General features: G+C 41.5%; 1 protein-coding gene across 2 annotated transcripts in view; it reads left to right on the top strand.

The window, feature by feature from the left end:
• l3mbtl3 (L3MBTL histone methyl-lysine binding protein 3) overlaps positions 1-26522 on the top strand; it is a 134197-nt gene extending 107675 nt beyond the window's left edge. For both annotated transcript variants that reach the window (XM_080192466.1, XM_080192467.1), the window contains exons 20-22: positions 3551-3714; positions 13549-13611; positions 25680-26522. In XM_080192466.1, the coding sequence (XP_080048592.1) occupies positions 3551-3714; positions 13549-13611; positions 25680-25823 (371 nt within the window). In that variant the 3' untranslated portion in view covers positions 25824-26522. The remainder of the gene's footprint in view (positions 1-3550; positions 3715-13548; positions 13612-25679) is intronic.
• The last annotated feature ends 411 nt before the right edge of the window (positions 26523-26933 follow it).

The raw sequence follows: 26933 nt of genomic DNA, 5'->3' as shown, positions 1-26933 counted from the left end.
GGAAAACAGTGTTTTGCCTGCAAGAAGCAGAGCCATTTCACACACCAGTGCTTGGCCGGAAAAAAAATCCTATACAAATTGTCATTGGAATGACTTATTGCTGATGAATCTGAAGAAGTACTATACATGATATAACAGGTTGGTTCAGCCAAGTCCAAAGGTGAGAAATAGTTTGTACCGTTACCATGAAGACTGCAGAGGGAAAGTATTAAGCAAACAAAATGTGTCATACAACATGATCATCTTCCCAGAACTGTGTGAAATGGCTCAACGTGGTGACCTGAAAATGAAGCCCTTGAAAGTAAGATTGAGGCTATTTGATGATACAGTGTTTATGTCGAGAGAACAAATTAGTTTGACAGCCCAATGCAATGGCAAGGAGGAAGACCTTGAGTTCCAGAAAATAGGTGGGATGAAACAGCCAGTCATCCCACCTGGGGCAAGTCTAAAACTTGGGCTGGTAGCCCTGAACATGCCAACAGACAGAGCAGAAAAATAATCCAGAGAGAGGGAAACAATAGATCCCAGAGAGAGCGAGACAATATTTGAGTAAAGTACAAGATGGTTGCCAACCACATCAATGCAATGAAGCCAAGGTAATGTTCCACAGGAAAATGTTCACGTCAGAGTTGAACTGGAAGATTTAAAGGACAATATTCCAGCTGAGAATATACCTTTGAAAAAGAATGATAGATGAAAGTCTGCAATGAACCAAACTTTGACAGATCTGACCAAACAAATTCATGAGCAATGCAAAGATGTCAGGAGGAATGATCTACAATTCCACAGTTGGTAACTCAGGGAGGGAGTTGCAAAAAACTCAACCAGCTTTACAAGCAACCATAGGCACATGTGCTCAGCTAATGAAGCTGCTCCTTCATAGCAGCTGAAGAGAAGGGACCTCAGCAGCTGTTCTGAGTACAGAACTACCTTTAATCCCAGAGCTCAGTGAGTCCCCAACAACTGCAATAGAACAATCATAGTCACCAAGGCAACAAGGACCACAGGAACAAGGCAAAGAATGTCACCTAGAAGAACATTCAATGTGCATGTGTTCCCTTAAGAGACCTGCACAATTTGAAGACTGTATGCAAATCATGTGTAGAGATTGACTAATAGAACAAACTACGATTTGTCAGTGCATGAAAACAGTAGGTATATAGTGGGTAACATGAGCAACTTGGTCACACAGCATCATACATGCAAATATGTCTGCTGGGAAAAAGGGAATGTTTGTATTTTTTTTCTGGGGGAAAAAAAACAATGTTTGTGCTTTGGAAAAGCAATCCTGTATTGCCTGCCTAACTGACTTTCAAAGTTATGTGACCCATGTCATGAAACTGCCTCTGGAGGCTATCATAAGATCAGTTCAATAAAAGCCTCTCACAGAAACACAATAATGCAGATTGTTGTCTCTATACTTGCAAGAGTCTGAGTCCCATCTATCAAATCTCCTCTGAGGAAGACAACCTAATCTCCTTCTGTATTTCTATGTAACTGACCCCTTACCAATTATATAGACAAAAGATAATTTTGAATGGTTATAAACTTCAGATGCTAATAGAATGAGACTGGCTGAAACTGACGTGTCAGCTCCAAATTAGTTATAAATCTTACCTGAATACCTCTGATGCTGTTTAAATTGCATTAATTTGGCATCTCCTACAGAATCAAATTGTATGTTAATTTCCAGCACACAGAATACATTGTAACAATACAGTGATATTGACACTAACTTCTGTATTGTTTTCCTGTTATACATTATTTCAAACAAAACTCCTCATATCGAGCCCATAGCTGCCATGAACAGAAGTTGATACTTAAGAATTAAAGGACCACAGAAAGAAAATCACTACCTAATAAATATTCTTGCTGCCTGTTTTTGAATCATTTCTAGGCTTTGACCATCACTGACAAAGCTGACATTAATTGTTCATCCCTTGTCTCCCTGAGAGGTGGTGGTGGGCTGCTTTCTAGAACCAATGTAGATTGTATTCTTTCTAGAACCTTGGCCTAACAATCCACTGGATTTTATCAAGTAGAGGATATTTAAAACATCAACCATGGTCAATACAAGTGTCATATAGGCCAGGCTGGGAAAGGGTGGCAGTTTCTTTCCCAGGAGGATATTTGGACTATTTGGCAATGTTGTGGTCACTTTTGCTGATTAATTTTTAACTTTTTTTCAGTTGTTTAAACTGGCATGGTGAAATTTGAATTCTCAATTACTGGATTGTTAGCTCAGGTTTCTGGATTACTAGTCCGGCAACATAACTACTAAACTACCATCGTTATGTACTAATATAGAGCTGCAATCCAATCTGCCTCTCTCTTATTTAAAGGACAAGAAACATCTGAGTGGATGATTATCAGGTGAACAGATTTATCCTCTGCCTGCATAACTGCTGACGTCACTGAGAGAGCTTTTTACAGCAAAAGAGCACCTTCCAGACCATATAAGAACATAAGAACATAAGAAATAGGAGCAGGAGTAGGCCATCCAGCCCTTTGAGCCTGCCCCGCCGTTCAATAAGATCATGGCTGATCTGTTGTGGCTTAGTTCCACATTCCCGCCTCTCCCCATAACCCTTAATCCCCTCTCTTATCAAAAACCCATCAACCCGCGTCTTAAAAATATTTAGCGAGGCAGCCTCCACCACTTCAACGGGCAGAGAATTCCAGAGATTCACCACCCTTTGAGTGAAGAAGTTCTTCCTCAACTCCGTTCTAAACCCCCCCCCCGCTTTATCTTGAGGCTGTGCCCCCTAGTCCTACTGTCCTTTCTGAGCTGGAAGAGTCTCTCCACCTCTATCCTATCCATCCCATTCATCATCTTATATGTCTCTTGCGTTTCTGCCAATCTCATCAACGCATCAATAATTTATTTTCAATTCCACGTGCTTCACCTTTAACTAACAAAATAATGTCAAGATAGTAACACATGCCTTCTGGAAGTCCACATAGAATTCTCCTGTTCATTTCTTTAAACACCTCTTCAAAACCTTGATTTGAGTTTATCAGACATGGCCTGTATGCATACATTAGATGGAAGCAAGACTGCGAATGATGTCTTCAACAGCTAAACAGCTGAATAACACTCAGTGCGGCTTCAGACTTGAAGCATGACTGAACAATTAACCAAAGAAACATAGAAACTCGGAGCAGGAGTAGACCATTTGGCATTTAGAGCTTGTTCTGCCATCCATTATGATCGTGGTTGATCCTTGATCTCAGTGCCATATTCCCACTTCCTCCACATACTGCTTGATACCATCGAAATCTAAAAAAAATCTAATTTCAAAGGTAGGTGGCAAGAGGAATTATACTCCAACATAAATCAGCACCCTAAAAGGTGATGGGGAATAATTTGGAGAGAGAGTGAAACAAAACAAGAATTACAAGCAAAACTGTTGAATGGTCTCTAATTCTAAATGAATTTAATAAAACTCAAATCAATTTTTTGCAATTATAGATTGTGCATACACTTCTGTTTTAACAATCATTTTTAATATGAATCTGTTACCTTTCTAACAAAATTTGCCTTCCACAGAAAATGATGATTTCAACCTGCAGCAAGCATTGCATCAGTCCGTGTTTATGTCTTCAGCATCACCAGTGCCCAGTCTGCCTCTCTGCTGGGAACAACACAGCAAGCTATTACCTGGGGTAGCTGGAATCACTGCCAGAAAAGTAGCAAAATGGACTATTGAAGAGGTATGGAAGAAAACAATCTCAATCTTTTTCAATAAAATTCCACATTATCTATCTAAAATCTTACATGCAGTGAGCACTTAGTGTGAATGTCACACTTAATTATGCAACACTTTTCCCATCACAGCATATTGATAATACCCCATTGTGATACGTTGTTAGTATTCCTACCAACCTTGAGCAAGGTCACAGGGTACCTTGTAAAGACAATGGGGTAGGAACATTAATATATCTAGTAAGAAATAATAATCAAGAGCAACAGATGTGTCCTTATTCCTTCCTTGTCAAAGTATCTTTGGATAACATAGTAACATAGGAGCAGGAATAAGCCATTCGGCTTGTTGAGCCTACTCCACCACTCAGATGATGTCTGATAATCTACACTAATGACGTTTTTCACACTGTCTCCATATCCCTTGATGTCAGTATTCTGAAATGTATTTATTTTCTGCATTGAGCATACTCAATAGCTCAGTAGCTTCCACAGCCCTCCATGGTAGAGAATTCCAAAGATTTACCAAATTCTGAGTGAAGAAAATTCACCTCATCTCAGTCTTAAATGGCTTGAGTCCTGTTCTGAGACACTATTAACTGATTCTAGACTGTGCCCTTGTTGCTGTTGTATCTTCCTCCGTAAAGGCACCCACAAAGTCTTTTCACCATTTCCATATTCTCCTTTATAAATTCTTCTGTCAGTGGACCCACATTTTCCCTTTCTTTTCCTTTTCATATGCCTAAAAGGAATTCTACAGTCTGTTTGCTATGTTACATTCATATTCTCTTTTCCCTTTATCAGGTTCTGGGTAGTCCTCTGCTAGATTCTGATCCATGAGCTGATCAGTTTTCCTAGCAACTTTATAAACCACTTCCTTTGATTTAATCCAGTTTTTAACTTCACCTGTTTTCCACAGTTGAGTCAACTTTTCTGTTGGGGTTTTGTGTCTTAGAGGAATGTATATTTGCCATGGACCATGTAGTACTACTTTAAATTTTAGCCATTACCTGTCTACCATCAAGTCTTTTATGTATTTTGCAAATCTGCCATAGCCAACTTTCCCCCCATACTTACACAGTCTTTTGTACAGATTTAGGACCTACAAAGAAAATTACAGATTAGGAACAGGCCCTTCGGCCTCCAAACCTGCACCAACAATGCTGCCCAACTGAACTAAAACCCCTACTCTTCTGGGGACTATATCCCTCTATTCCCATCCTATTTATGTATTTGTCAAGATGACCCTTCCATCCCCACTACCTCCTCAGCAACAAGTTTCAGGTACCCACTCTGTGTAAAAAAAAAAAAAATCTGCCTTGTACAGCTCCTTTAAACTTTGCCCCTCACACCTTAAACCTGTGTCCCCTAGTAATTGACTCTTCCACCCTGGGGAGAAAGCTTCTGACTATCCACTCTGTCCATGCTTCTCATAATCTTGCAGACTTCTATCAGGTTGCCTCTCAACCTGCGTAGCTCCAGTGAGAACAAACTTAAGTTTTTCCAACCTCTCCTCATAGCTAATGCTCTCCATACCAGGCAACATCCTGGTAAATCTTTTCTGTACCCTCCCCAAAGCCTCCACGTCTTTTTGGTAGTGTGGCGACCAGAATAGAACACTATATTCCAAGTGCAGTCCAACTAAGGTTCTATAAAGCTGCAACATATTTGCCAATTTTTAAACTGTGTTCTGGCCGATGAAGGCAAGCATGCCGGATGCCTTCTTGACTACCTTATTGACCTGCTTTGCTACTTCCAGTAACGTGTGCCTGTATACCCAGATCCCTTTGCATATCAATACTCTTAAAGGTTCTGCCATTTACTGTATATTTCCTATCTGCTAGTTTCGGAATTAACTACTTCGCATACAATGTTAGTGTAAAACTATTTCATATTAAGGTCACTATTTCCAAATGGCTCCTTCACAGCATGATTATTGATTAATTATTTCTCATTAGCTAATAGTACATCTAAAATAGCCTGATTCTGAGTTAGTTCTTCAATGTACTTGCCAACATTAAATTCCATTTGCCAGTTCCTGGCCCATTCGCCCAGCCTATCTAGATCCTTCTACAGACTCTCCACACCCTCTGCACAATTTGCCGTTCCACCAATCATGGTGTCATCAGCAAATTTCGACACCATACACTCGGTTCCCTCCTCCAGATCATCTATATAAATGGTAAATAGCTGAGGCCCCAGCACCGACCCCTGGGTTACTCCACTAGTCACCAACCGCCAATCCGAATAGCACCCATTGACCCCCACTCTCTGCCTCCTATGTGACAGCCAATCCTCTATCCACGCTAACACCCTACCCCCAACTCCATGCCCCCTTACCTTCTGTAATAACCTCTTGTGAGGCACCTTGTCAAACGCCTTCTGAAAATCAAGAAACACCACATGCACCGGCTCTCCTCTATCCACCGCCCTAGACACATCCTCATAGAACTCCAATAAATTCGTCAGACACAACTTCCCCTTAACAAAACCGTGCTGCGTCTGCTCTACCAAACAATTCTCCTCAAGATGCCTCGCAATTTTCTCCTTGATCATGGATTCTAACATTTTTCCTACAACAGACATTAAACTAACCGGCCTATAATTCCCCACCTTTTGCCTGCCACCCTTAAACAACGGCGTAACATTAGCCGTTTTCCAATCTTCCGGCACTTCCCCGGAATCCAGCGACGTTTGGAAAATAATCACCAAGGCATCCACTATCACCTCCACCATTTCTTTCAGAACCCTTGGATGCATTCCATCCAGTCCTGGGGACTTGTCCACAATCAGTCCCTCCAGTCTGTCGAGCACCGCCTCTCTAGTAACAATAATGTCATTCAGGCCCTCCACTCCTACCATATTTCCATCGCTAACACCCGGCAAATTATTCACGTCCTCCTCCATGAAGACCAAAACAAAAAAGTTATTCAAGACCTCAGCCACTTCCCCATCCCCTACCACTAAGTCCCCCCTCTCATCCTCTAAGGGTCCAACGTTCACCCTAGCCAGCCTCTTCCTTTTTATATATTTATAAAAACTCTTGCTATCCTTTTTTATATTAAGCGCTAGCCCAGGTTCATAGTTTATCCTACCCTTCTTTATCAGCTTCTTTGTTGACATTTAAACCTCTCCCCAATCCTCTTCTCGCCCACTACTCTTAGCTACTCTAAACGCATCCGCTTTTAATTTAACACTTTCCTTCACCTCCTTCATTACCCACGGCTGATTATCTCTCCTCCTACGATCGTTTTTAACCATCGGAATAATTTTCTGCTGAGCACCAAGAAAGATCTCCTTAAAGATCCTCCACTGCTCCTCAGCAGACCTACCTTCCAACACGCTCCCCCAATCAACATTCGCCAATTCCTCTCTCATCCTACCGTACTCCCCTCTGTTCAAACAAAGGACACATGTCCGGGAACCCACTTTCTCCTCCTCCATCTGCATCAGAAACTCCACCATACAATGATCACTCTTCCCAAGAGGATCCTTCACCACAAGGTCCCTAATTCTACCCGTCTCATTACATAACACCAGATCCAAGATAGCTCGCTCCCTCGTCGGCTCCAACACACACTGTTCGAGGAAACTATCCCGGCAGCATTCCAAGAACAACTCCTCAAGCCCACCGCGTCCAACACGGGTCGACCAATCAATATGTAGATTGAAATCCCCCATAATTATCGCCGTTCCGTTCCATTCCTGCACGCCGCATTTATTTGCGCGTTAACAGCCCGCCCCACCTCCAGATCATTATTTGGGGGCCTATAGACGACACCCACCAGCGTCTTCCTTCCTTTGCTGTTCCTAATCTCCACCCACAACGATTCTACTTTCTGCTCTTTGGTTCCTATATCATCCCTTACTACCACCCTGACGCTATCCTTAATCAGCAGAGCTACCCTCCCCCCCCCCCACCCTTTTTCCTCCTGCCTATCCTTCCTAAACACTTGATACCCCTGGACATTCAGCTCCCAGTCCCTGTCACCTTGCAGCCACGTCTCTGTAATGGCCACCAGATCATATCCATTAGTGCTGATCTGCGCCACCAGCTCATCCACTTTATTCCGAATGCTTCGTGCATTCAGATAAAGTGCCTTCATCCCAGCCTTCACCTGGACCCTATTTGCCAGAACGCCACCAACCATACTCACGCCCCCTACTCCTTTTATTATTGGGACATCCTCGGCCTCCTCCCTTACCTGCACCCTCTCCTTTACTTTAGACCCCGTAATGTCACCTACCCTCGCACCCCCCCCCCCCCCCCCCCCCCCCCAAAGGACTCTGGTCCCAGCACGGTTCAGACCAACCCCATCCCACCTGAACAGGTCCCACCTACCCCAATACTGATGCCAATGCCCCATAAATTCAAACCCATTCCTCCCACACCAATCCCTGAGCCACCCATTCACTTCCTTAATTTTATCAACCCTACGCCCGTTTGCACTCGGTTCAGGCAGTAGTCCGGAGATAACCACCTTGTCGGTTCTACTTTTTAATTCCATTCCCAGCTTCTCATACTCCCTCCCCAGATCCTCAGTTCGCATTTTGCCTACGTCGTTGGCACCCACATGTACCACAACAACCGGATTCTCACCCTCCCACTCCAGGTTCCTCTGCAGCCCAGATGTGACATCCTGGACCCGAGCACCAGGCAGACAACACACCCTTCTGTGCACTTTGTCATTGTGACAAAGGACAGTGTCAATACCCTTAACCACACTATCCCCAATTACTACTACGTTCCTTTTCACCTTCTCTTTGCCTATGACCTGTGTCTGCATCACTGTACCATGTGCAGTTTGCTCACCAAGCTCACAGCCCTCGTTCTCGTCCACACTGGAAGCAAGAACCTCAAACCTGTTATGCAGATTGAGAGGCTGAGGCATTTGGTCCCCACCCTCCTTCCTCCTGTTCCTGACCCTTAGAGTTAGCTAGTCTAGCGGGGGGTGGATGTCTCTTTCACCCCATTGTCAATGGCACCCTCTCTCCCCCTGATGAGCCCCAGTGTCTGAAGCTCAGAGGCCAGTTCATGTACCTTGAGCTGGAGCTCCTTCAGCAACCAGCACTTACTGCAGACATGGTCACATGGAAGGACCCTGGGGTCCACCAGCTCCCACATCATACAGAAACAGCACATCACATGCCCCTCCATTATTCCCTGTAGTAATATTGCACAGTTTCAACGCAAACTTACCTGGCCCTTTTCTCCCTAGCCCTTTGATCCTAAGCCCTAGTAGCTCACTCAGCTTCCCTCTCGCTCTGCTGCCCGCTGTCTACACCAGGCCTCCTTTTAAACCTGGCGCTGTTTAAAAGCCTGCTTACCCACAAATCCCTGCTATCCACTCCCTTTGAATTCTTAAAGCGGTAAACACAAAAAGCCCGCGAAAATGCTTTTAAATAATTTAAACAGTTCTACAAGATAAGTTCTTACTACACACTAAAAAGCCCGCGAAAATGCTTTTAAACTTATTTAAACAGGTTTTAAACAGGTAATTTCTTACCTGACTCTCTGCTCCTTCACTTGCCTGCTCCAGCAAACAATGGAAGTCATTTAATGTTGGCAAGTGTGAGGTTGTCCACTTTGGTAGGAATAATGATAGGAAGGACTATTACTTATGTGGCGAAAAACTGCAGCATGTGACGGTGCAGAGGGACCTCGGGGTCCTTGTGCATGAGTCGCAAAAACCCAGCCTGCAGGTGCAGCAGGTGGTCAGGAAGGCAAATGGGATGCTGGCCTTCATAGCGAGAGGGATTGAATATAAAAGTAGGGAGGTCTTGCTGCAGCTGTATAGGGCATTGGTGAGGCCACAGCTGGAGTTCTGTGTGCAGTTTTGGTTGCCGCACTTACGCAAGAATATTTTGGCCTTGGAGGGAGTGCAGAGGAGGTTTACTAGGCTGATTCCGGAGTTGAGGGGGTTGAACTATGAGGAGAGGCTGAATAAACTAGGCTTGTACTCGTTAGAGTTTAGAAGAATGAGGGGAAATCTCATTGAGACATATAAGATGATGAATGGGATGGATAGGATAGAGGTGGAGAGACTCTTCCCGCTCAGAAAGGACAGTAGGACTAGAGGGCACAGCCTCAAGATAAAGGGGGGGCGGTTTAGAACGGAGTTGAGGAGGAACTTCTTCACTCAAAGGGTAGTGAATCTCTGGAATTCTCTGCCTGTTGAAGTGGTAGAGGCTGCCTCGCTCAATATTTTTAAGACGCGGGTTGATAGGTTTTTGATAGGCAAGGGGATTAAGGGTTATGGGGAGAGGGCAGGAATGTGGAACTGAGCCACGACAGATCAGCCATGATCTTACTGAATGGTGGGGCAGGCTCGAGGGGCTAGATGGCCTACTCCTGCTCCTATTTCTTATGTACTTCTCCGGAAATCCATTCCACGCACACGCTACGTGACCATTGATGTTGAGGGTTGGGGACCCGAGAGGGAGCTCAAATTGGAAGGAGCAAAACTAATTTGATCTACCCAGTCAATGTGTAAATTGAAGTTGTCCATTTTGTCATCAATGATACACACGTCTTTCTTGTTGACTTATTCCATGCCCGACATTACCACTACAATTTGGTGGCCTATAAACAATTCCCACCGATGTTTGCTGCTCCTTGCTATTTCTTAGCTGCACCCAAATTGATTCTACATCTTGATCTTTGTGGTTGCATGCTCCTGATGTACAGTATGACCACCTCTCTAACAATACTACCCATATAGTTTTCTGCATCACAGATGCACTGCAGTGACTCCAGTCGTGACTTGATTTCTGAGCTCAAGCTTTTGCAGCAGTTCATACTTAGACTACAGAAGTGTTTGTCTAGCTTTCATGGTAGGTCGATGATTTCCAACATATCACTTGAGGCACGTTTCACATGGCTGAGCTAGCCTGCCATACTTTAACTTTGCATTGCAAGTAGAATAATTTTCCAGTTACTCAGCAGTTAATTTCCTCCATTGCACCAACTTAAGAATTAAATACTACTCAAATATTAGAAAACATTTAGAAAAGTACTTGAGACTCAAGTGTGGCCCAGCTTGCCTGAGGTGTTAAATTGGGTTTGGGAAATACTCAAGCCATTCACAACACACTGTTTTAAATGGCAAATTTCTGGCTTTGGGACAGCTCAGTGAAGCAGGGACTTAATTTGAAGCAAGTCAAACCTGATGTCATTGTGGTAAAATCACTCTGTGTAAAAAATAAAAAAATCTGCCTTGTACATCTCCTTTAAACTTCGCCCCTCGCACCTTAAATCTGTGCCCCTAGTAATTGACTCTTCCACCCTCAGAGTGACTAAGGCTTTCATAGTCTTCTCTGTAAAGGATGTTGGCAGGAAGGATCTTGGCCAGAAGAAGCCCAAACAAGAGTAGTATAAACAGAAGTTTCTTGTGGACCAGGAAGAACAGAATTGCACCTGACTGTACCACATTAAGACATTGGGCCTTCCCTGCTCACCTCCATGGTCATTCTGGGCTATCTGTCAACTCTCCAGGGACAATTCTTTGGGTACCTACTTGTGACCTGCAGTCTTGCAATATCCCATTTCTAACCATCAACTCTATTGTCCTTGATGGATTCAGGCAGAAGTCTGTGGGAGAACATTAAAATGAGTTAATATCACCTGGACTGAGGCAGGGTGGACACTTTTCCAGCAACTCCACCCACATATCCCACTGATGCCCAACTTTGGGTTAAAATCAGGACTTGGTATCGGAATTCGACTTACTTGCATCAACTAGCCCAAATTAAACTAAAAATATCAACCCCTTTTATATGATACAATATATATAACTGACTGACTGAGTTATACTTCTGCCGAATTATCAAGAAGGAAGTCAAATCATGAAATTAATCATTACTAACATTTTTTCTTTACATTTGGTTTAAAATTATGATAATTATATCATAAGTGTACTCAATGTATTCAGATAAGCAAAATTCATCATAGAAATTTAAGCTGTAATTTCAAATGAGGTACTTTTTAATGATATAATGAGTTAATTACTCCTAATCAACTTCTCTGGCACTGAAAATTAACTATTACGCAAGTGTGCTTAAGATCATAAACAGGAGCAGAGTAGGGAACATACCCCCCTGAGCCTGTTCCTCCATTCACTACAATCACAGCTGATCTTCAACTTCACTCAGCTTAGCTTTCCTTTCCCTGTTTGCCGTGATGGTCTGAGAGACCTGTTGAGTCAAGTCTCATTCTATCAACTTTTAATGCTAGTAGAAGATCCTAAAAATGTAGAATTTTAACTTCGCACCTTGGATTTTTGGGTGGGACCCATCATGGGTGAGGATCGAAAATTTGGAAAGCTAACCAAAAGTCAATGGACCAGAAAGTTTTAACTGATTTTGGAAAATCCCAGCCATTTTATTTTTTAATTTTCCTTCCTGTCTCTTAATCCAATTAATCCCATCTGTTAATCCAATCCTTCTTTCCCTCACTTGATTTTTTTTTGCTCCTGATTTGATATTGAATTCACCTACAAACTTGCGAGTAACCCTTTTTTGTGCTTTACTGTTAATTGCAGAACCCTCCAATCTGATCAATTAAGGAGATATGCTGTTGCTTTCCCAATTCACTCAGGTCCCAGATGCTCTGATTCCCATGGTGCGTCCTTATTAACAGGCACTTTCTGTAACTTACTCAAAGGATGAGAATGCTGAAAGTAGTTGTAAAAGCAGTGAAATGCATCTCACAAAAATTGTAAAAACCTAAATGTGACCAGGACAAATCTAGATATTCTGCTACAGCAAAATCTGACCTTTTTATTCTTTTATTCATGTAATGATTCATCGGAGTGATGTTGTTCCCAGGTTTTGTTGAATACCTTCAGCAGGCACATTTCAAGCACGAATAATTTTTAATTACTTGAGAAAAACTGGATGTCCTTTCTTTTTTACATTCTTTTTTACTTTTTGTGCAGTTTTAAAACATCATTGTAAGACGATCCACACAAGGGTTAGGTCACGCAAAGATCTTGTTAGGAAAAGTGCTTTAATGTTTTGACTTTTTGTTGCATGTGATGTTTCGGCATTATTTAAAGAATGACTTTTCTTTAGGTTATCCAAGGGGTTTTGTAACAACCCTCCTTTCAACTTTAGGTACCTAACTCCAGTTATGAATTGGAATTAGCTGCTAACAGTAAAAATGCATTTGCCCTCAATGCTTATTAATTTTTAACATGAATGCTTTCCTGGAGTTCAGCAGGTTTGTCACCAACTCAATTTCTTGGACGTTTCTGGCATTTTTTTTTAGATAACCTGACAAAAAATCAATTCTTGAAGATAGTGCGCACCTCCAATCAGTGTCAGGATTTACTTCCCCTGTCAATCTTTATTCATATTTTGCTGACAACAGCTCTACCCTTATGAAGCTGCAAACCCTCTGTTCAGTAGAGATGTGGGAGATTGGCTAATAACTAATAATAGTCAGAATGTTAAATATTGAATACCCTTGTGTAGCCATTTGAATATTTGTGCCTTTGGCACAGTGGTTAGCACTGCTGCCTCACAGCGCCAGGGACCCGGGTTCAATTCCCAGCTTGGGTCACCATCTGTGTGGAGTTTGCACGTTCTCCCTGTGCCTGCATGGGTTTTCTCCGGGTGCTCCAGTTTCCTCCCACAGTCCAAAGAGGTGCTGGTTAGGCGCATTGGCCATGCTAAATTCTCCCTCAGTGTGCTTGAACAAGTGCCAGAGTATGGCGACTAGGGGATTTTCACAATAACTTCATTGCAGTGCGAATGTAAACCTACTTGTGACTAATAATAAATAAACTTTAAAGTTCTTGTTGCTATTTACTGTGAAAATAACATGTCTCTGGTATTATTCATAGGTATCAGAATTTATACTGAGTTTGCCCGGTTGTGAAGAACAAGCCAAAGCATTTAGGCATGAGGTAAGTTTGAAGATGTTCTGAGGAAATAATTTTAAATCTTAATTTTTTGATGTTTTCTGTAAAAAGGAAAAGGAATGTAATCTCATCTGTCAGAACAGAATAAATATTCCAAGACAATTATCCATTGGATTAGGTGGCAAACTTTATTTTCCAAACACTTGTTATTTTGGATAGATTTTCTATCAAATAACTGCTTAGAACCGTAGAATTCCTCTAGTGCAGAAGGAGGCCATTTGGCCCATCGAGTCTGCACTGACTCTCCAAAATAGCATCTTACTCAGGCCCAGCTTAATCTGGTTTATTTTAAAGATGACATTGGTATGGCTGCAAAAAACAATTATCTGTCACATGAAAAGAAGCAAAAAGGACTTACTTAGTATGTCCTTTTTAGATTTTTCTGTATAACTTTTCGTACTTAATCTTAAAAAATAACAAACGGCCCTTTTCCTTACTAGCAAAATGCATGGGTTCTTATGAAGTGTGTCAGTTTGGATGAAGAAGAATGAGAAAATGGTGTTGCTGATTAAAATTAGATGGTTTACTTAAAAACAATGAGGCGAACAATTTACCTCCATTAAATTTGGGGCATCTTGCGTGATTTCCTTAAATTTCCAAGATGGAAGTGAATAAATTTGAGAATGCAGAAGTAATAATTCTGCCCTTCATCAGAGTTTGGTAGGATTGTTGCAAACTCCATTTCTGGGTTGTTTACTAGAATCTTCTAGTAAACGACTGGCCAATGGTGCAGCCCTGATATGGGCTTTCCAGCAGAGATAGGTACATTCAGTGGGAAGCCCCGTTGATAATGTTGTGACCAGAAGATCACGCTGTTGGCCAATGATGTGTTGCTTTGTAAATCCTGCCCATTAAGACTTGCATTTTAGGTGCATTTCTAGTTAGGTATCCCTTTCTGTAGTGGTAGTTCCCATTGGCTTAAAGATGATGAGTAGCATAAACAACATATTTAGGTACTAAATCTCTAAAAGTGTTGTTCACAGTAAGTCAGAGAGTACACTGTTTTGTAGCATGCAGGGCATAGCTAGAACCACTAATGAGGTAACGATGATTCACTTTTTTTCTCCCAGCTATCTGTTATACAACAGTTTAAAAAAACTGTGTAGATATCACCATATAACAAAGCAATACAGTTTCCCCCTGTTCGATGTTTCGTATGTGTATGAAATACAACATCATGAGGGAAGAGACTAAAATTTCAAAACTCTGAAACCCAATCCAACCTGCTTTTAAATGCACCAACTTCTCTTTTTATTGGTGTTGGGTTGAGGATGGGTAAATAACTGGGCCGCCAGAGGTAAGTCAGTAATTTAAATATACTCGCAAGGCTGCCTGCCTTGTTTTATTAGATTTGTTTTGTGTTGAATGGCTCCAACCCTTGTTTCCTAGGATTTAACCCTAGCAACTGAAGTGAATCAAAACCACCAAATCCAGCTGCTGAGGACATTTCCAGCACTGCTTATGCACTGAGGGGCAAATGTGCTTCCCCAAACTCCTCGAGCAAACATGTTTCTATCCTGATGGTCTGTCGAGCAACCTCCCACCCCGATCCAGTCACCCACTCCTCCTACAACCTCCTTGCCTGACGTAATCTCTTCAATTCCACCACTCCCCCAACACTTTTGAAACCTTCCCCTCTCGCCGACAATTTCTTCAAATCCTCTCTCCTTGACTAAGGTTTCTCGTTCCACTCGTCTTTGCTCCCTGATTTCAGCGCTGACCATTCCACCCAGCAGCTAGCTAACCTTTGAATCTGACTGCCAGCAGGGAGTAGAGAAAAATATTGATAGAGGTACTGCTGTTAAATTTGATAGGGTATCTGGGATACCAGAGTTCCATCTTTCCTGCCTGCAATGGGTTCCCTCCCCTCTTATAACATAAGTTATAACTTCCCCATTCAAGAAGCAATGCTAATCGTAGAATCCCTGCAGTGCAGAAAGAGGCCATTTGGCCCATCGAGCTTGCATTGACAAAAATGCCACCCAGGCTCTATCCCTGTAACCCCACATGTTTACCCTGCTAGTCCCCCTCACACGAAGGGACAATTTACTAAGGCCAATCAACCTAACTTGCAAATCTTCAGACTGTGGAAGGAAACAGGAGCACGCGGAGGAAACCCATGCAGACACAGAGAATGCGCAAACTCCACACAGACAGTGACCCAAGGTTAGAATTGAACCAGTGCTGTGAGGCAGCAGTGCTAACCACTGTGCCACCGTGCTGCCCTAAATATTTGAAAATGACAAAGAAACAAAGGATATCAGAAGCAAATAACTGAATGAAAATTCAGTGTGTTTATTTCTGCATGTTAAATGCAGGAAAAATGAGACACCTAATGCTAGCCCTGTCACTCCTTTATACATCCAATTGTTCTGGTAATTCCTCCAAGATAATGTGAACTGTCAATGCTTGCAAATATTAAAACTTTTTTTACCTCTATTTTGTGTCAGTAAGATTTTAAAACACCTAGAACATAGAACATTACAGCGCAGAACAGGCCCTTCGGCCCACGATGTTGCGCCGACCAGCTTTTAAAAAAAAAACAACACTAACCCACTAATCTAAACCAATCCCATTTCGTCCATAAACCTATCCACAGATCTCTTAAACGCCCCCAAACTAGGCGCATTTACAACTGCAGCTGGCAGGGCATTCCAATCCCTCACCACCCTCTGGGTAAAGAACCTACCCCTGACATCAGTCCTATAACTACCCCCCCTTAATTTAAAGTCGTGCCCCCTCGTGCTAGCTTTCTCCATCCTAGGAAAAAGGCTATCACTATCTACCCTGTCTAAACCTCTAATCATCTTATATGTTTCAATAAGGTCCCCTCTTAGCCGCCTTCTTTCCAGCGAAAACAACCCCAAATCCCTCAGTCTCTCCTCATAGGATCTCCCCTCCATACCAGGCAACATCCTGGTAAACCTCCTCTGCACCCTCTCCAAAGCCTCTACATCCTTCCTGTAATGTGGGGACCAGAACTGCACACAATACTCCAAGTGCGGCCGCACCAGAGTTGTGTACAGTTGCATCATGACGCTGCGACTCCTAAATTCAATCCCCCTACCAATAAACGCCAAGACACCGTATGCCTTCTTAACAACCTTATCTACTTGATTCCCAACTTTCAGGGATCTATGTACACATACACCTAGATCCCTCTGCTCCTCCACACTATTCAAAGTCCTCCCGTTAGCCCTATACTCAACACATCTGTTATTCCTACCAAAATGAATTACCTCACACTTCTCCACATTAAACTCCATCCGCCACCTCGCGGCCCAGCTCTGCAACCTTTCTAAGTCACCCTGCAAACTATGACACCCTTCCTCACAATCTACCACACCTCCGACTTTGGTGTCATCAGCAAACTTACTAATCCACCCAACTATACCCTCATCCAGATCATTAATAAAAATTACAAACAGCAGTGGCCCCAAAACAGATCCCTGAGGCACACCACTCGTAACCGAACTCCATGATGAATATTTACCATCAACCACCACCCTCTGTCTCCTATCTGCTAGCCAATTCCTGATCCAATTACCTAGATCACCCCCAATCCCATACATCTGCATTTTCTGCAGAAGCCTACCATGGTGAACCTTATCAAACGCCTTACTAAAATCCATATACACCACGTCAACTGCCTTACCCCTATCCACCTCTTTGGTCACTTTCTCAAAGAACTCGATAAGGTTAGTAAGGCACGACCTACCCGCTACAAAACCATGCTGACTGTCTCTAATCAATTCATTACTCTCCAAATAACTATAAATCCTGTCTCTAATAATCCTTTCCAAAACCTTACCCACCACAGAAGTAAGACTCACCGGTCTATAATTCCCAGGGAAGTCTCTGCTCCCCTTCTTAAACAATGGGACAACATTTGCTGTCCTCCAATCTTCCGGTACTATACCAGAGACCAACGACGACCTGAAGATCAGAGCCAGAGGCTCCGCAATCACCTCTCTTGCCTCCCAGAGAATCCTAGGGTAAATCCCATCCGGACCAGGGGACTTATCTATTTTCAAACCCTCTAGAATATCCAGCACATCCCCCATATCAATTGCAATACTATCTATTTTACACCCCTGCACCCCAGTGTCCTCCTCAGCTACATTCATGTCCCCTTGCGTGAACACCGAAGAGAAATATTGGTTCAACGCCTCTCCAATCTCCTCCGGTTCCACACACAACTTCCCTCTACTGTCTGTAACTGGCCCTAATCTTGCCCTAACCAACCTTCTGTTCTTGACATACCTGTAAAACGCCTGTCCTTTTAACTCACAAAGCTCTTGCAATATGCAAATCTTCTCCCTGTCACCTTTGAAATGCAACAACTACACACTAATTTCAATACTTAGCCCCAAAGGTAAATTTCAAGATCCACCCTGTTTACTTGTAAGTTAAGACCCATCTTAAGACTTTATTACAAAATGCAAGATAACACATTTCATCCATTAGATTCCACAGACCATCTGTCTCAAACGTCCTCCTCTTTCGTTAACCCTGGACACACACAGACATAGCTTTACCCTTACCTACACAGTATATATAAAATCTACACATATCGTCACATTATAGACTCTTACATTCAGGAGGAATATCTATGTTTTCATCATGTTTGACATTCACGTGTTATATCTCCCTTGACAGAAAGGAATATGACTCCCTCAACTAGCAGATAATTTCTAATCTCATTTGTTTCATAGAATCTGTTCTTGTCTCCCTGGTAGTAATCATGATTCATTCAGCCTGCTTCAATTCTTTTCCTTACCTCTATTCCAATCAGACTGTCAGATCATAGGTTGGCTACTTAATAATGAGGGATGGCCGTTCCAGATATGAAACTTGGCAGAGGGAAAAGGCTGGCTCACAGTGAAGGGCAGACCATGTGTGTGCTCAAATAGTTTCTCTGCCTGAACCGTACTGGACAAATTCTGCTGTGCATCCCTGACAATATCTCCAAATTGATTATACGTTGCATAGTTTTGTGTCCAGTGGGATATCTCAGTCGAAACAAACAGAACAGCAGGAGAAGCTTTGATCACTGCTCCTTGGCCTGTCCCTGTTCTCCTAGGAGATATTTCCTTAATAGTTATGGCTTGGGAGGTGGAAGGCTGCTGTGTTTCCAATGAAGGTATTTTAGATGGTCGTGGTGGGTGACATCGAGCAGTGTCTTGGGGTGGGCAGCATATTGCAGCTGGCTGTGTGGTACTGACAGAGTGTGAGACAAGGGAGCAACAATGCTGCTCTGGGAAAGAACAAGTGTTTCGTCTGTGGAGCCAGTGTTGCTGCGGGTGTGGTCTGAAAATCCCTGTCACCGCAGGCAATCTGTCCTTCTTAGATCCTGTATTTAAATATGGATGGCAAATCGACTATTGGAAACAAAAGAAGAAAGACTTGCATTATATAGCACTTTTCATGCTGTCGAGACATTCCAAAGCACTTTGCAATACTTTGGAAGTGTGCTCATTTTGAAATGCAGTTAATGATATGGATGAGGATTTTGGTAGCGGATGAACTGCGGCAGTATCAGATTATGGAGGTGGAAACGTGATGTAGCTGCATGGTCAGAACCTCGTTTCCAATTCGGGCTCAGACAGTTGCCAGAGCAAGGGGTGGAGCCAGTGGTTAGGAAGCAGAGGATGTGGTGGTGACCGAAGGCAATCATTTTGGTCAACTGAGTATTTAGTTGGAGGAAATTTCTGCTCATCCAAGATACAGTCAGACAATTGATAGACATTGGAGGGATTGAAAGAGGTCATACTGATGCTTCATAAATGTAAGTAACAGTCAGGAATTTTATGGCAGGAAAGCAATTTACTTGTATTTTGCAAAATGGCAAATAAATATTATATTTGTGAAGTTCCATGTCTTTCACTGTCAACAGCCTTAAATGTTTTAACCATGTGCAAGTTTTGAGAGATTTTGATGTGTTGCGGTCGTGGCAAATTACTAACTTATGTAGACTATAATATCTATTGTAAACACCACAAATGATATCCTAGCCTACTTGTGAACTATGACATGGAAGATAATTAAAGATAAAAATTTAAAGTGCAAATGATCTTGGTGTGTAATTTGCATTTAAATATGGTAATTATCAACAAGAAGATGAGGTAGTTAATAATTAACATTGCTCTTGTCTGTTCTAAATGATGGATTCTAGATAATATGTGCTATTGTCTTGTCAAATATTTTGACAGTGAACTTCTCATCTATGTAATTAGTTTCATTTTACAGTGTGCACAGTCTGTCTCTCTGGGGAATGGGTACAGTTTGCTAATTGCACAAATTTGCCAGTCCTTCACCCTTAACCATTGCATGTCCAGATATATTGTATGTTTTGTGCTAAAGTAATGAAGTGCTAACTGTGGTAAGTCGGATTTGATTGCATTTGATTCTGAGGTTTAGAAGTGTTGATTTTATGAGAAATCACAAGTGCAAAGTTCAAGTGATTAAGTAATTTGAGCCAAAAAAATTGGTACAGTTTGCTAATTGCACAAATTTGCCAGTCCTTCACCCTTAACCATTGTATGTCCAGATATATTGTATGTTTTGTGCTAAAGTAATGAAGTGCTAACTGTAGTAAGTCGGATTTGATTGCATTTGATTCTGAGGTTTAGAAGTGTTGATTTTATGAGAAATCACAAGTGCAAAGTTCAAGTGATTAAGTAATTTGAGCCAAAAAAATTGAGCTTTAGTTTTTTAATTTCACTGCCAGCTTTTTGGATTTTAGATGCTACAATATGATGAGTAGTATTTTCAGAAAATAGTTTTTTTTATCCCAATATAGAATAGAATTTCATAGCTATAAAGGTAATAGAGATAATGGGCGTAATTTGCTATGGCAGGGCATCTAGCATCAATTGTTATTAGTTTTAGGATTTTTAGATATTTTTCATAGCTGAATGCTGCAGTGAGGCAAACCTGGCATCCAGGACCTGAATGAGCAGGGCACGCAACTGTACATGAGGCAGGAAAAAGAAGAAGAAACATTTCTAAAAATTTTCAACAATAATTTAAATCTGATGGAATAATTCTCCACCTTTTGTATTAATTTTCTGTGCTAAAGCAGTAATTAACACAGTGCTGTGAAAGGCTGCTAGACCAAACTCGCTGTGGTGAATTTTGTTCGTATCTACCACACAATTCAAGCTCTTCAGTGCCTTTCAAAGATGTGCCAGACAGTGAGATGTTGTAGCTATTGATGAAGCAGCGCAACTTGGACAGTAACTTTTGTATTTCTTTATTTAACCTCGCATCTGTCCTTTGTTTAAAGTTGCTACCACATTTTACAAAACCTAATTAAGTGCAAGGTGATGCAAAAGTGTGTGATGCGCTTTGTGAGGATTAACCAAGCAAGGGAACACACAATGAACGGTAGGATGCTAGGAAGTATTGAGCACCAGAAGGACCTTAGGGTACATGTCCTTAGATCCCTGAAGGCAGCAGGATAGGTAGATAAGTGGTTAAGACAACATATGGGGATACTTGCCTTTATTAGCTGAGGCATATGATGGAGCTGCATTAAACCCTATTAGGCCATAGCTAGAGTATTGTGTGCAGTTCTGGTTGCATACTATAAGAAGGATGTGATTGCTCTAGAGAAGGTGCAGAGGAGATTCACCAGGATGTTACTTGGATTGGAGTGTTTCAGCCATGAAGAAAGGCTGGTTGGAGTGGGGGTTGTTGAGATTTACAAATTTCTGAGGAGCATGGCTAGGGTAGATATGAAGAAACATTCCCTCTTAGTGAAGGGATCAATAACCAAGGGGCATAGCTTGAAGGTGAGGGGAAGAAGATTTAGATGGGAAGTGAGGAAAATCCTTTTCACCCAGAGGGTGGTGGGAATCTGAAACTAACAGGCTGGGATGGGTGGTAGAATTCTCACAATATTCAAGAAGCATTTAGAGGAGCACTTGAAGTGTCATAGCATACAAGGCTATGGACAAAGTGATATAAAATGGGACTGGAGTTGATAGGTTCTTAATGGCTGGCACAGACATGATGGGCCAAATGGCTCCTCTTCTGCTGTAAAACTATGACGCCAACCTCAATAGTTTTGACAGCTGATTATGGGTCAATATTATTGTAGAGATGAAGCAATAAAGAATTTCATTTTCCTGCCAGAAATCATGCATTTGCATTAGGAAAGTACAGTCAGTAGTTGAGGAAAAATGAGTTATTTAACTCTGAATATGCAACAACTTCATTTGCAATACCGGATCTCATTCCAAAAACAGCCTTCTTGACTTCACATGCACAAGCAGTCGACTAATCCATGTCTCAAATTCCATGGCGCTTTGTTTCAAAGAAAGAGCGGTGACCTCATTGAAAATTCTTGCAAGGTGTGGCAGGGTAGATAGGATGCTCCCTCTGGCTGGTGAATTTAGAACCAGGAGCAGAATCTCGGAATAAGGGGTAGGCCATTTAAGAGGGAAGGTGGTGGCATAGAAATATTTCCACCGCAGTAATAATCCAGAGTCCCACAGTCCCTCCCAGCTTCCTCCCACAGTCCAAAGATGCGCAGGTTAGGTGGATTGATCATACTAAATTGTCCCTTAATATCCCAAGATATGTAGGTGAGGGGGATCAGTGGGGTAAATACATAGGGTTATGGGGATAGGGTCTGGGTAAGATGCTCTGTTGGATAGCTGATGCAGACTCGATGAGCCTCTTTCTGCACTGTAGGGATTCTATGATACTGGCTGTCGAAGGGTGAATAATTCATGGCAGTTCCCCACATCTTGGGCAATGATGTGCAGAAATCTATGTTTATATTTCCACACTAATTGGACATTAAGAGAGTGAAATCCTTTTTGGTTGACTTGGTAGTAAGTGTTGACAGGGATGTGTAAAGCTACATGAGCACAATCTGTTGCTCCAAGCACTCGTGGAAACCCAGTGAGCTGATTAAAACTTAATCGCCTGCTTACTCATTTCTCTTGCTCCTCCATCAGATGTCAAATCTTTGCTGCCCTAGTGAATTTATAATTTGCCTCATGCAAGAATGGACATCAAATTGATCGACTGGCAGCATTAACCTGTTGCTCGCAGACCAGGAAATCAAGCACAGCATTAACTTTCAGAGCCAAAGCAAGCACTGCCAAAGCTCTTGAAATCTTCAGATTTCCCTCAAGGATGGATCAAAGCTTTTCAGCCACTTTACGATGAAACCATCGGCTTGGAATGCATAAATATTAATATTCTCACAAAAGACTTGAATCTGCACTTGCTGATGACTGCATATGTGGAAAGCTTAGCTAATTTCTGTGACAGATATTTCTGAAACAAAGGGTAGTCTTGAGGGAGAGTTGGAAATGCAAAAATAAGTTACAAAATATCTACTCATAGTAAAGTTATAACTCCCTGAAATAGCACTATGAAACACAAACAATTAATCTTTTAAGGATCCAACTGATGCTGCATGTTGCCTATTCATCAGCAGGATAAGAACATAAGAAATAGGAGCAGGAGTAGGCCATCTAGCCCTTCGAGCCTGCCCCGCCATTCAATAAGATCATGGCTGATCTGAAGTGTCTCAGTTCCACTTTCCCGCTTTCTCCCCATAACCCTTAATTCCCTTGCCTACCAAAAACCTATCCACCCGTGTCTTAAATATATTTAGCGAGGTAGCCTCCACCACTTCAAAGGGCAGAGAATTCCAGAGATTCACCACCCTTTGAGTGAAGAAGTTCCTCCTCAACTCCGTTCTAAACTGCTCCCCCCTTATCTTGAGGCTGTGCCCTCTAGATGACTTCATGGGACTTTAGCTTTTAATGAAACACAGAATAAGAACATTTAGAAGATGGTATTTAGATTCTTCATGATTAAAATTGGCAAAACAAAGAGTACGAGAATTATTGCATAATAGTAATTAATCAAATTTGAATAGATTACCAAGATGTAGAGAATTACTGTGGTGCAGAGGTCTGCGATGATGTGGTGGACATGGAACAAAATTATACTACCTCAGTGTTAAAAACCTTTTGAGAAAACCCCACGATCATAAAACTCTTCTAATAGGTTGTTGTTGAGTGCTATCCTTTCTGGATGTCTCTTCTGGTACTGTTGTCTTAGAAAGTGCATCAATTATTGAACAAGAGTATTTGATGAGCAGATCCTTCTTGATGAAACCTGTTCGTGAAGAAATGTCACGAAGTAAGGAGTGTTATGAATAGTGAAAATCATCCTTTGTGTCACTGTTGGATATGTTCAGGGAAGAGGCTGCAATCCTTAGATACAGGATAAATCAGTCCTTGAACTTGTTTGTGCCCTTCTCCATAAGACATTTTAACAGAAGTTTGATGAATAGATGAGGATATATGCTCTCGATGGGATTCATTGACTGTGCAGGAATAATTTTTCACGTTTATTTAATCAAAGTTAGACTTTTGTGATAGGCTAATTTTTAAAATTTATCATCATACTTCTGTGTGTAATTGTTACTAAGTGAATGAACAATGTACCCAAATTGATTTTCCCTACAGACAAAGTGAATTTGAATTGAATTCTAGAAGTAAAAAGAAATGAGAGGGGTGTAAATATGTAACCTAGTGGTTTTAATAGAGTGTAGGGAGAATTTTGATTTGGTATGCTAGTGTAAGATGAATAATATCAAATCATTTTTCATCTTGATGTAGGGTGGGCCACTGATTCACTATTTATCATCTGATTTGCATTATCTATGTATTTGATTTCTGGAGGATTTTTAGTAGAACCAAACCAAAGCACTGCTTTGTATTTTAATTTTGTGTGAACATAAATTTCACAGGTGGTTCTATGCAGTCATAAGTAAGGAATCGTTTATTCAACTTCAAGTGACACATTTCTTTAACCAAATTAACTGGCAAAATGCTGTGGGAATTTTACTTGCCACATGGAACCTTAGAATAATCACATTAGTTCAGTCAAGCTGGGACCTGGGTGCCCAGAGAGTTCCTATATTCACTGAGGCCTACAAAATAAATTAAAGGTTTTAAGTTTATTTATTAGTGCCACAAGTAGGCTTACATTAACAGTGCACCGGAGTTACTGTGAAAATCCCCCAGTCGCCACACTGACGTCTGTTTGAGTACACTGAGGGAGAATTTAGCATAGCCAGTTCACCTGACCAACGTGTTTTTCGGAGTGTGGGAGGAAACAGAGCACCCGGAGGAAATCCACGAAGACACGGGGAAAATGTACAAACTCCACACAGACAGTGATCCAAGCTGGGGATCAAACCCAGGTCCCTGGCACTGTGAGCCAGTAGTGCTAACCACTGTGCCACACACAACCCTTTGTTAATTGGTTTCCAGTGTACAATTTATTAAGGTATATTTTACCTTCAGTGAGTTGAGGCTGAGCTGGGATATCAGATATTTCAGGTTGGAGGTCTGATTGGCTATAGGAAACAGAATAATGGGTCTGTAGCAGCATTTTTTTGACATGCTGAGTTTCTACTCTCATGCTCCACTGGGGAGAAGTGCAAAGCAGAGGCTTGGTGGCTCTCGAAGGGAGCAAAAGCTAGAGAATGCTTTTATTTTCACAGCTGTAGCTGTGCTTTGACAGCGCAGGGAAATCAAAAGGCAGTCTTGTTGCAACATGCATGGTGCAAAAGACCTAAGGAGAGAAGAAAAATACCTAAAAATGCAAGGAATACATTTTAAAATACAATAATTTTCTTTGTTATCTATTTTTGTAAAGAATTATCATGTTTCTATCATGCTAAGAAAACTACACCCACAAACTGGAATCTCATAAACAGCCATGATATGGTTTAAAGTGTACTTCTGACCTGGTAGGAGCAAAATTACAATGCCATAATTTGCAGTTTCTCATGTTTGCATATGCAGACCCCAGGCTATAATTAAATAAAAAAGCAAATTGACTCAGTGGAATGAAGAAACTACATTATACAATGGTGCATTAAATATATGATTCTGAGATGTCCAAACATTGAGCATTATCACCTTGAAGGATAATAGTTCACAGCATGAATAACTGCTGTTGCATGTTAAGGTGGTTTTATGTTAATACTTTACAACTTTTATTTCCTTTAGCAAATTGATGGAGAAGCATTTCTACTACTGACACAGACTGATATTGTGAAAATAATGAGCATTAAACTAGGACCAGCTCTGAAAATCTACAATTCCATCCTCATGTTTAAAACTGCGGAGGAAAATGGACAGAATGAGCTTTGAAAGAAGTGAAAAGTGAAAGCTTTGCAGCTGTGGCCTGTTTTTTGATTCAAACTCATCTTTAATTCAAAGCACAAGAACTCTGTACTAAATATGGAATTCTCAAAGAATACTACTGGAATATTTACTGTTGACTTGGCAGACTCATTTAGAGTGTATTCCTTTCAGCAGTGCAGTACTAAAATATGAGCTCATCTCTCAGCCGTTTCCTCAGGACTTAATTATGCAAATATCTGCCCAGCAGAAGCTGGTATGAACTCTTTTGTGATTGACCCTTGAATTGTATATTTAAATATGGCTGAAGGGTTTCTTCCAAGAACTGGACACTTCACCTAACGGACACTAAAATGGATTGATTGTGTTGTTTTATTCCTCCTTTTGTTGGCAGTGATGTTGTTTGTGTGTAGAATTGTGTGTCAGATTACAATATCTGGTCATGGAACATTTCATTTATCCCAATGAAATGTACATAAGGATATATATTATTTTCAGAAGTTAACACTGCTGGATTTAATTTAACTGTTAGGTTGTATACACCTTAGAAATTTAATATCCAAACTATTCAGGCAGATCATAAATAGTTAATTAAGACAAACACAATTGCCCATTTCCAGCTTTAATTAAAATGTTCTCTGGTTTATTACAAATTGTGTTATTGCTTAATACAATGATTATTTGCTGAGTGGGTTTGCATAAATTAAAGGATGAATGAACTGCAGGTACAGTCTAACCTTCTTGTTACAAACTCTTAATGCATTCTCTGAGGCTTTGGGCAGGATTTTCTTGCTGTCAGGACCAAAGGGGGTCCAAACTGAACCCGCACTTGCTGATGGAGTTTTGCAGAGCTGTTTTCCTGGATTGGCCATTTCCCAAGCTCCTGTCTGATTTAAGGATGATGGGGCTGACTATTTGCTACAGGCTCAATTAGAACTCTTCACAGCTCTGGAGTCCTGGAAGCCCCACTGTGAGAGGCTCTGAAGCAGATCAGGAATTGATGGGAAACCTAACATGGGGTAAGTTTAAAGCAAACTTCCAGAGGGGCCAAATGGGCACAGGCCTTTGTAGTCAAGTGGCTTGTCTCTTTGGAGATTGTGAGGACTGACTCGCCTGCTT

This window comes from Carcharhinus amblyrhynchos, chromosome 7 (assembly GCF_965287045.1).
Source record: "Carcharhinus amblyrhynchos chromosome 7, sCarAmb.v2.hapA, whole genome shotgun sequence".
In the NCBI taxonomy this organism is placed as follows: domain Eukaryota; kingdom Metazoa; phylum Chordata; class Chondrichthyes; order Carcharhiniformes; family Carcharhinidae; genus Carcharhinus; species Carcharhinus amblyrhynchos.
Note: the sequence above shows the minus strand (reverse complement) of the source record. Positions and strands in the feature narration are given on the sequence as shown.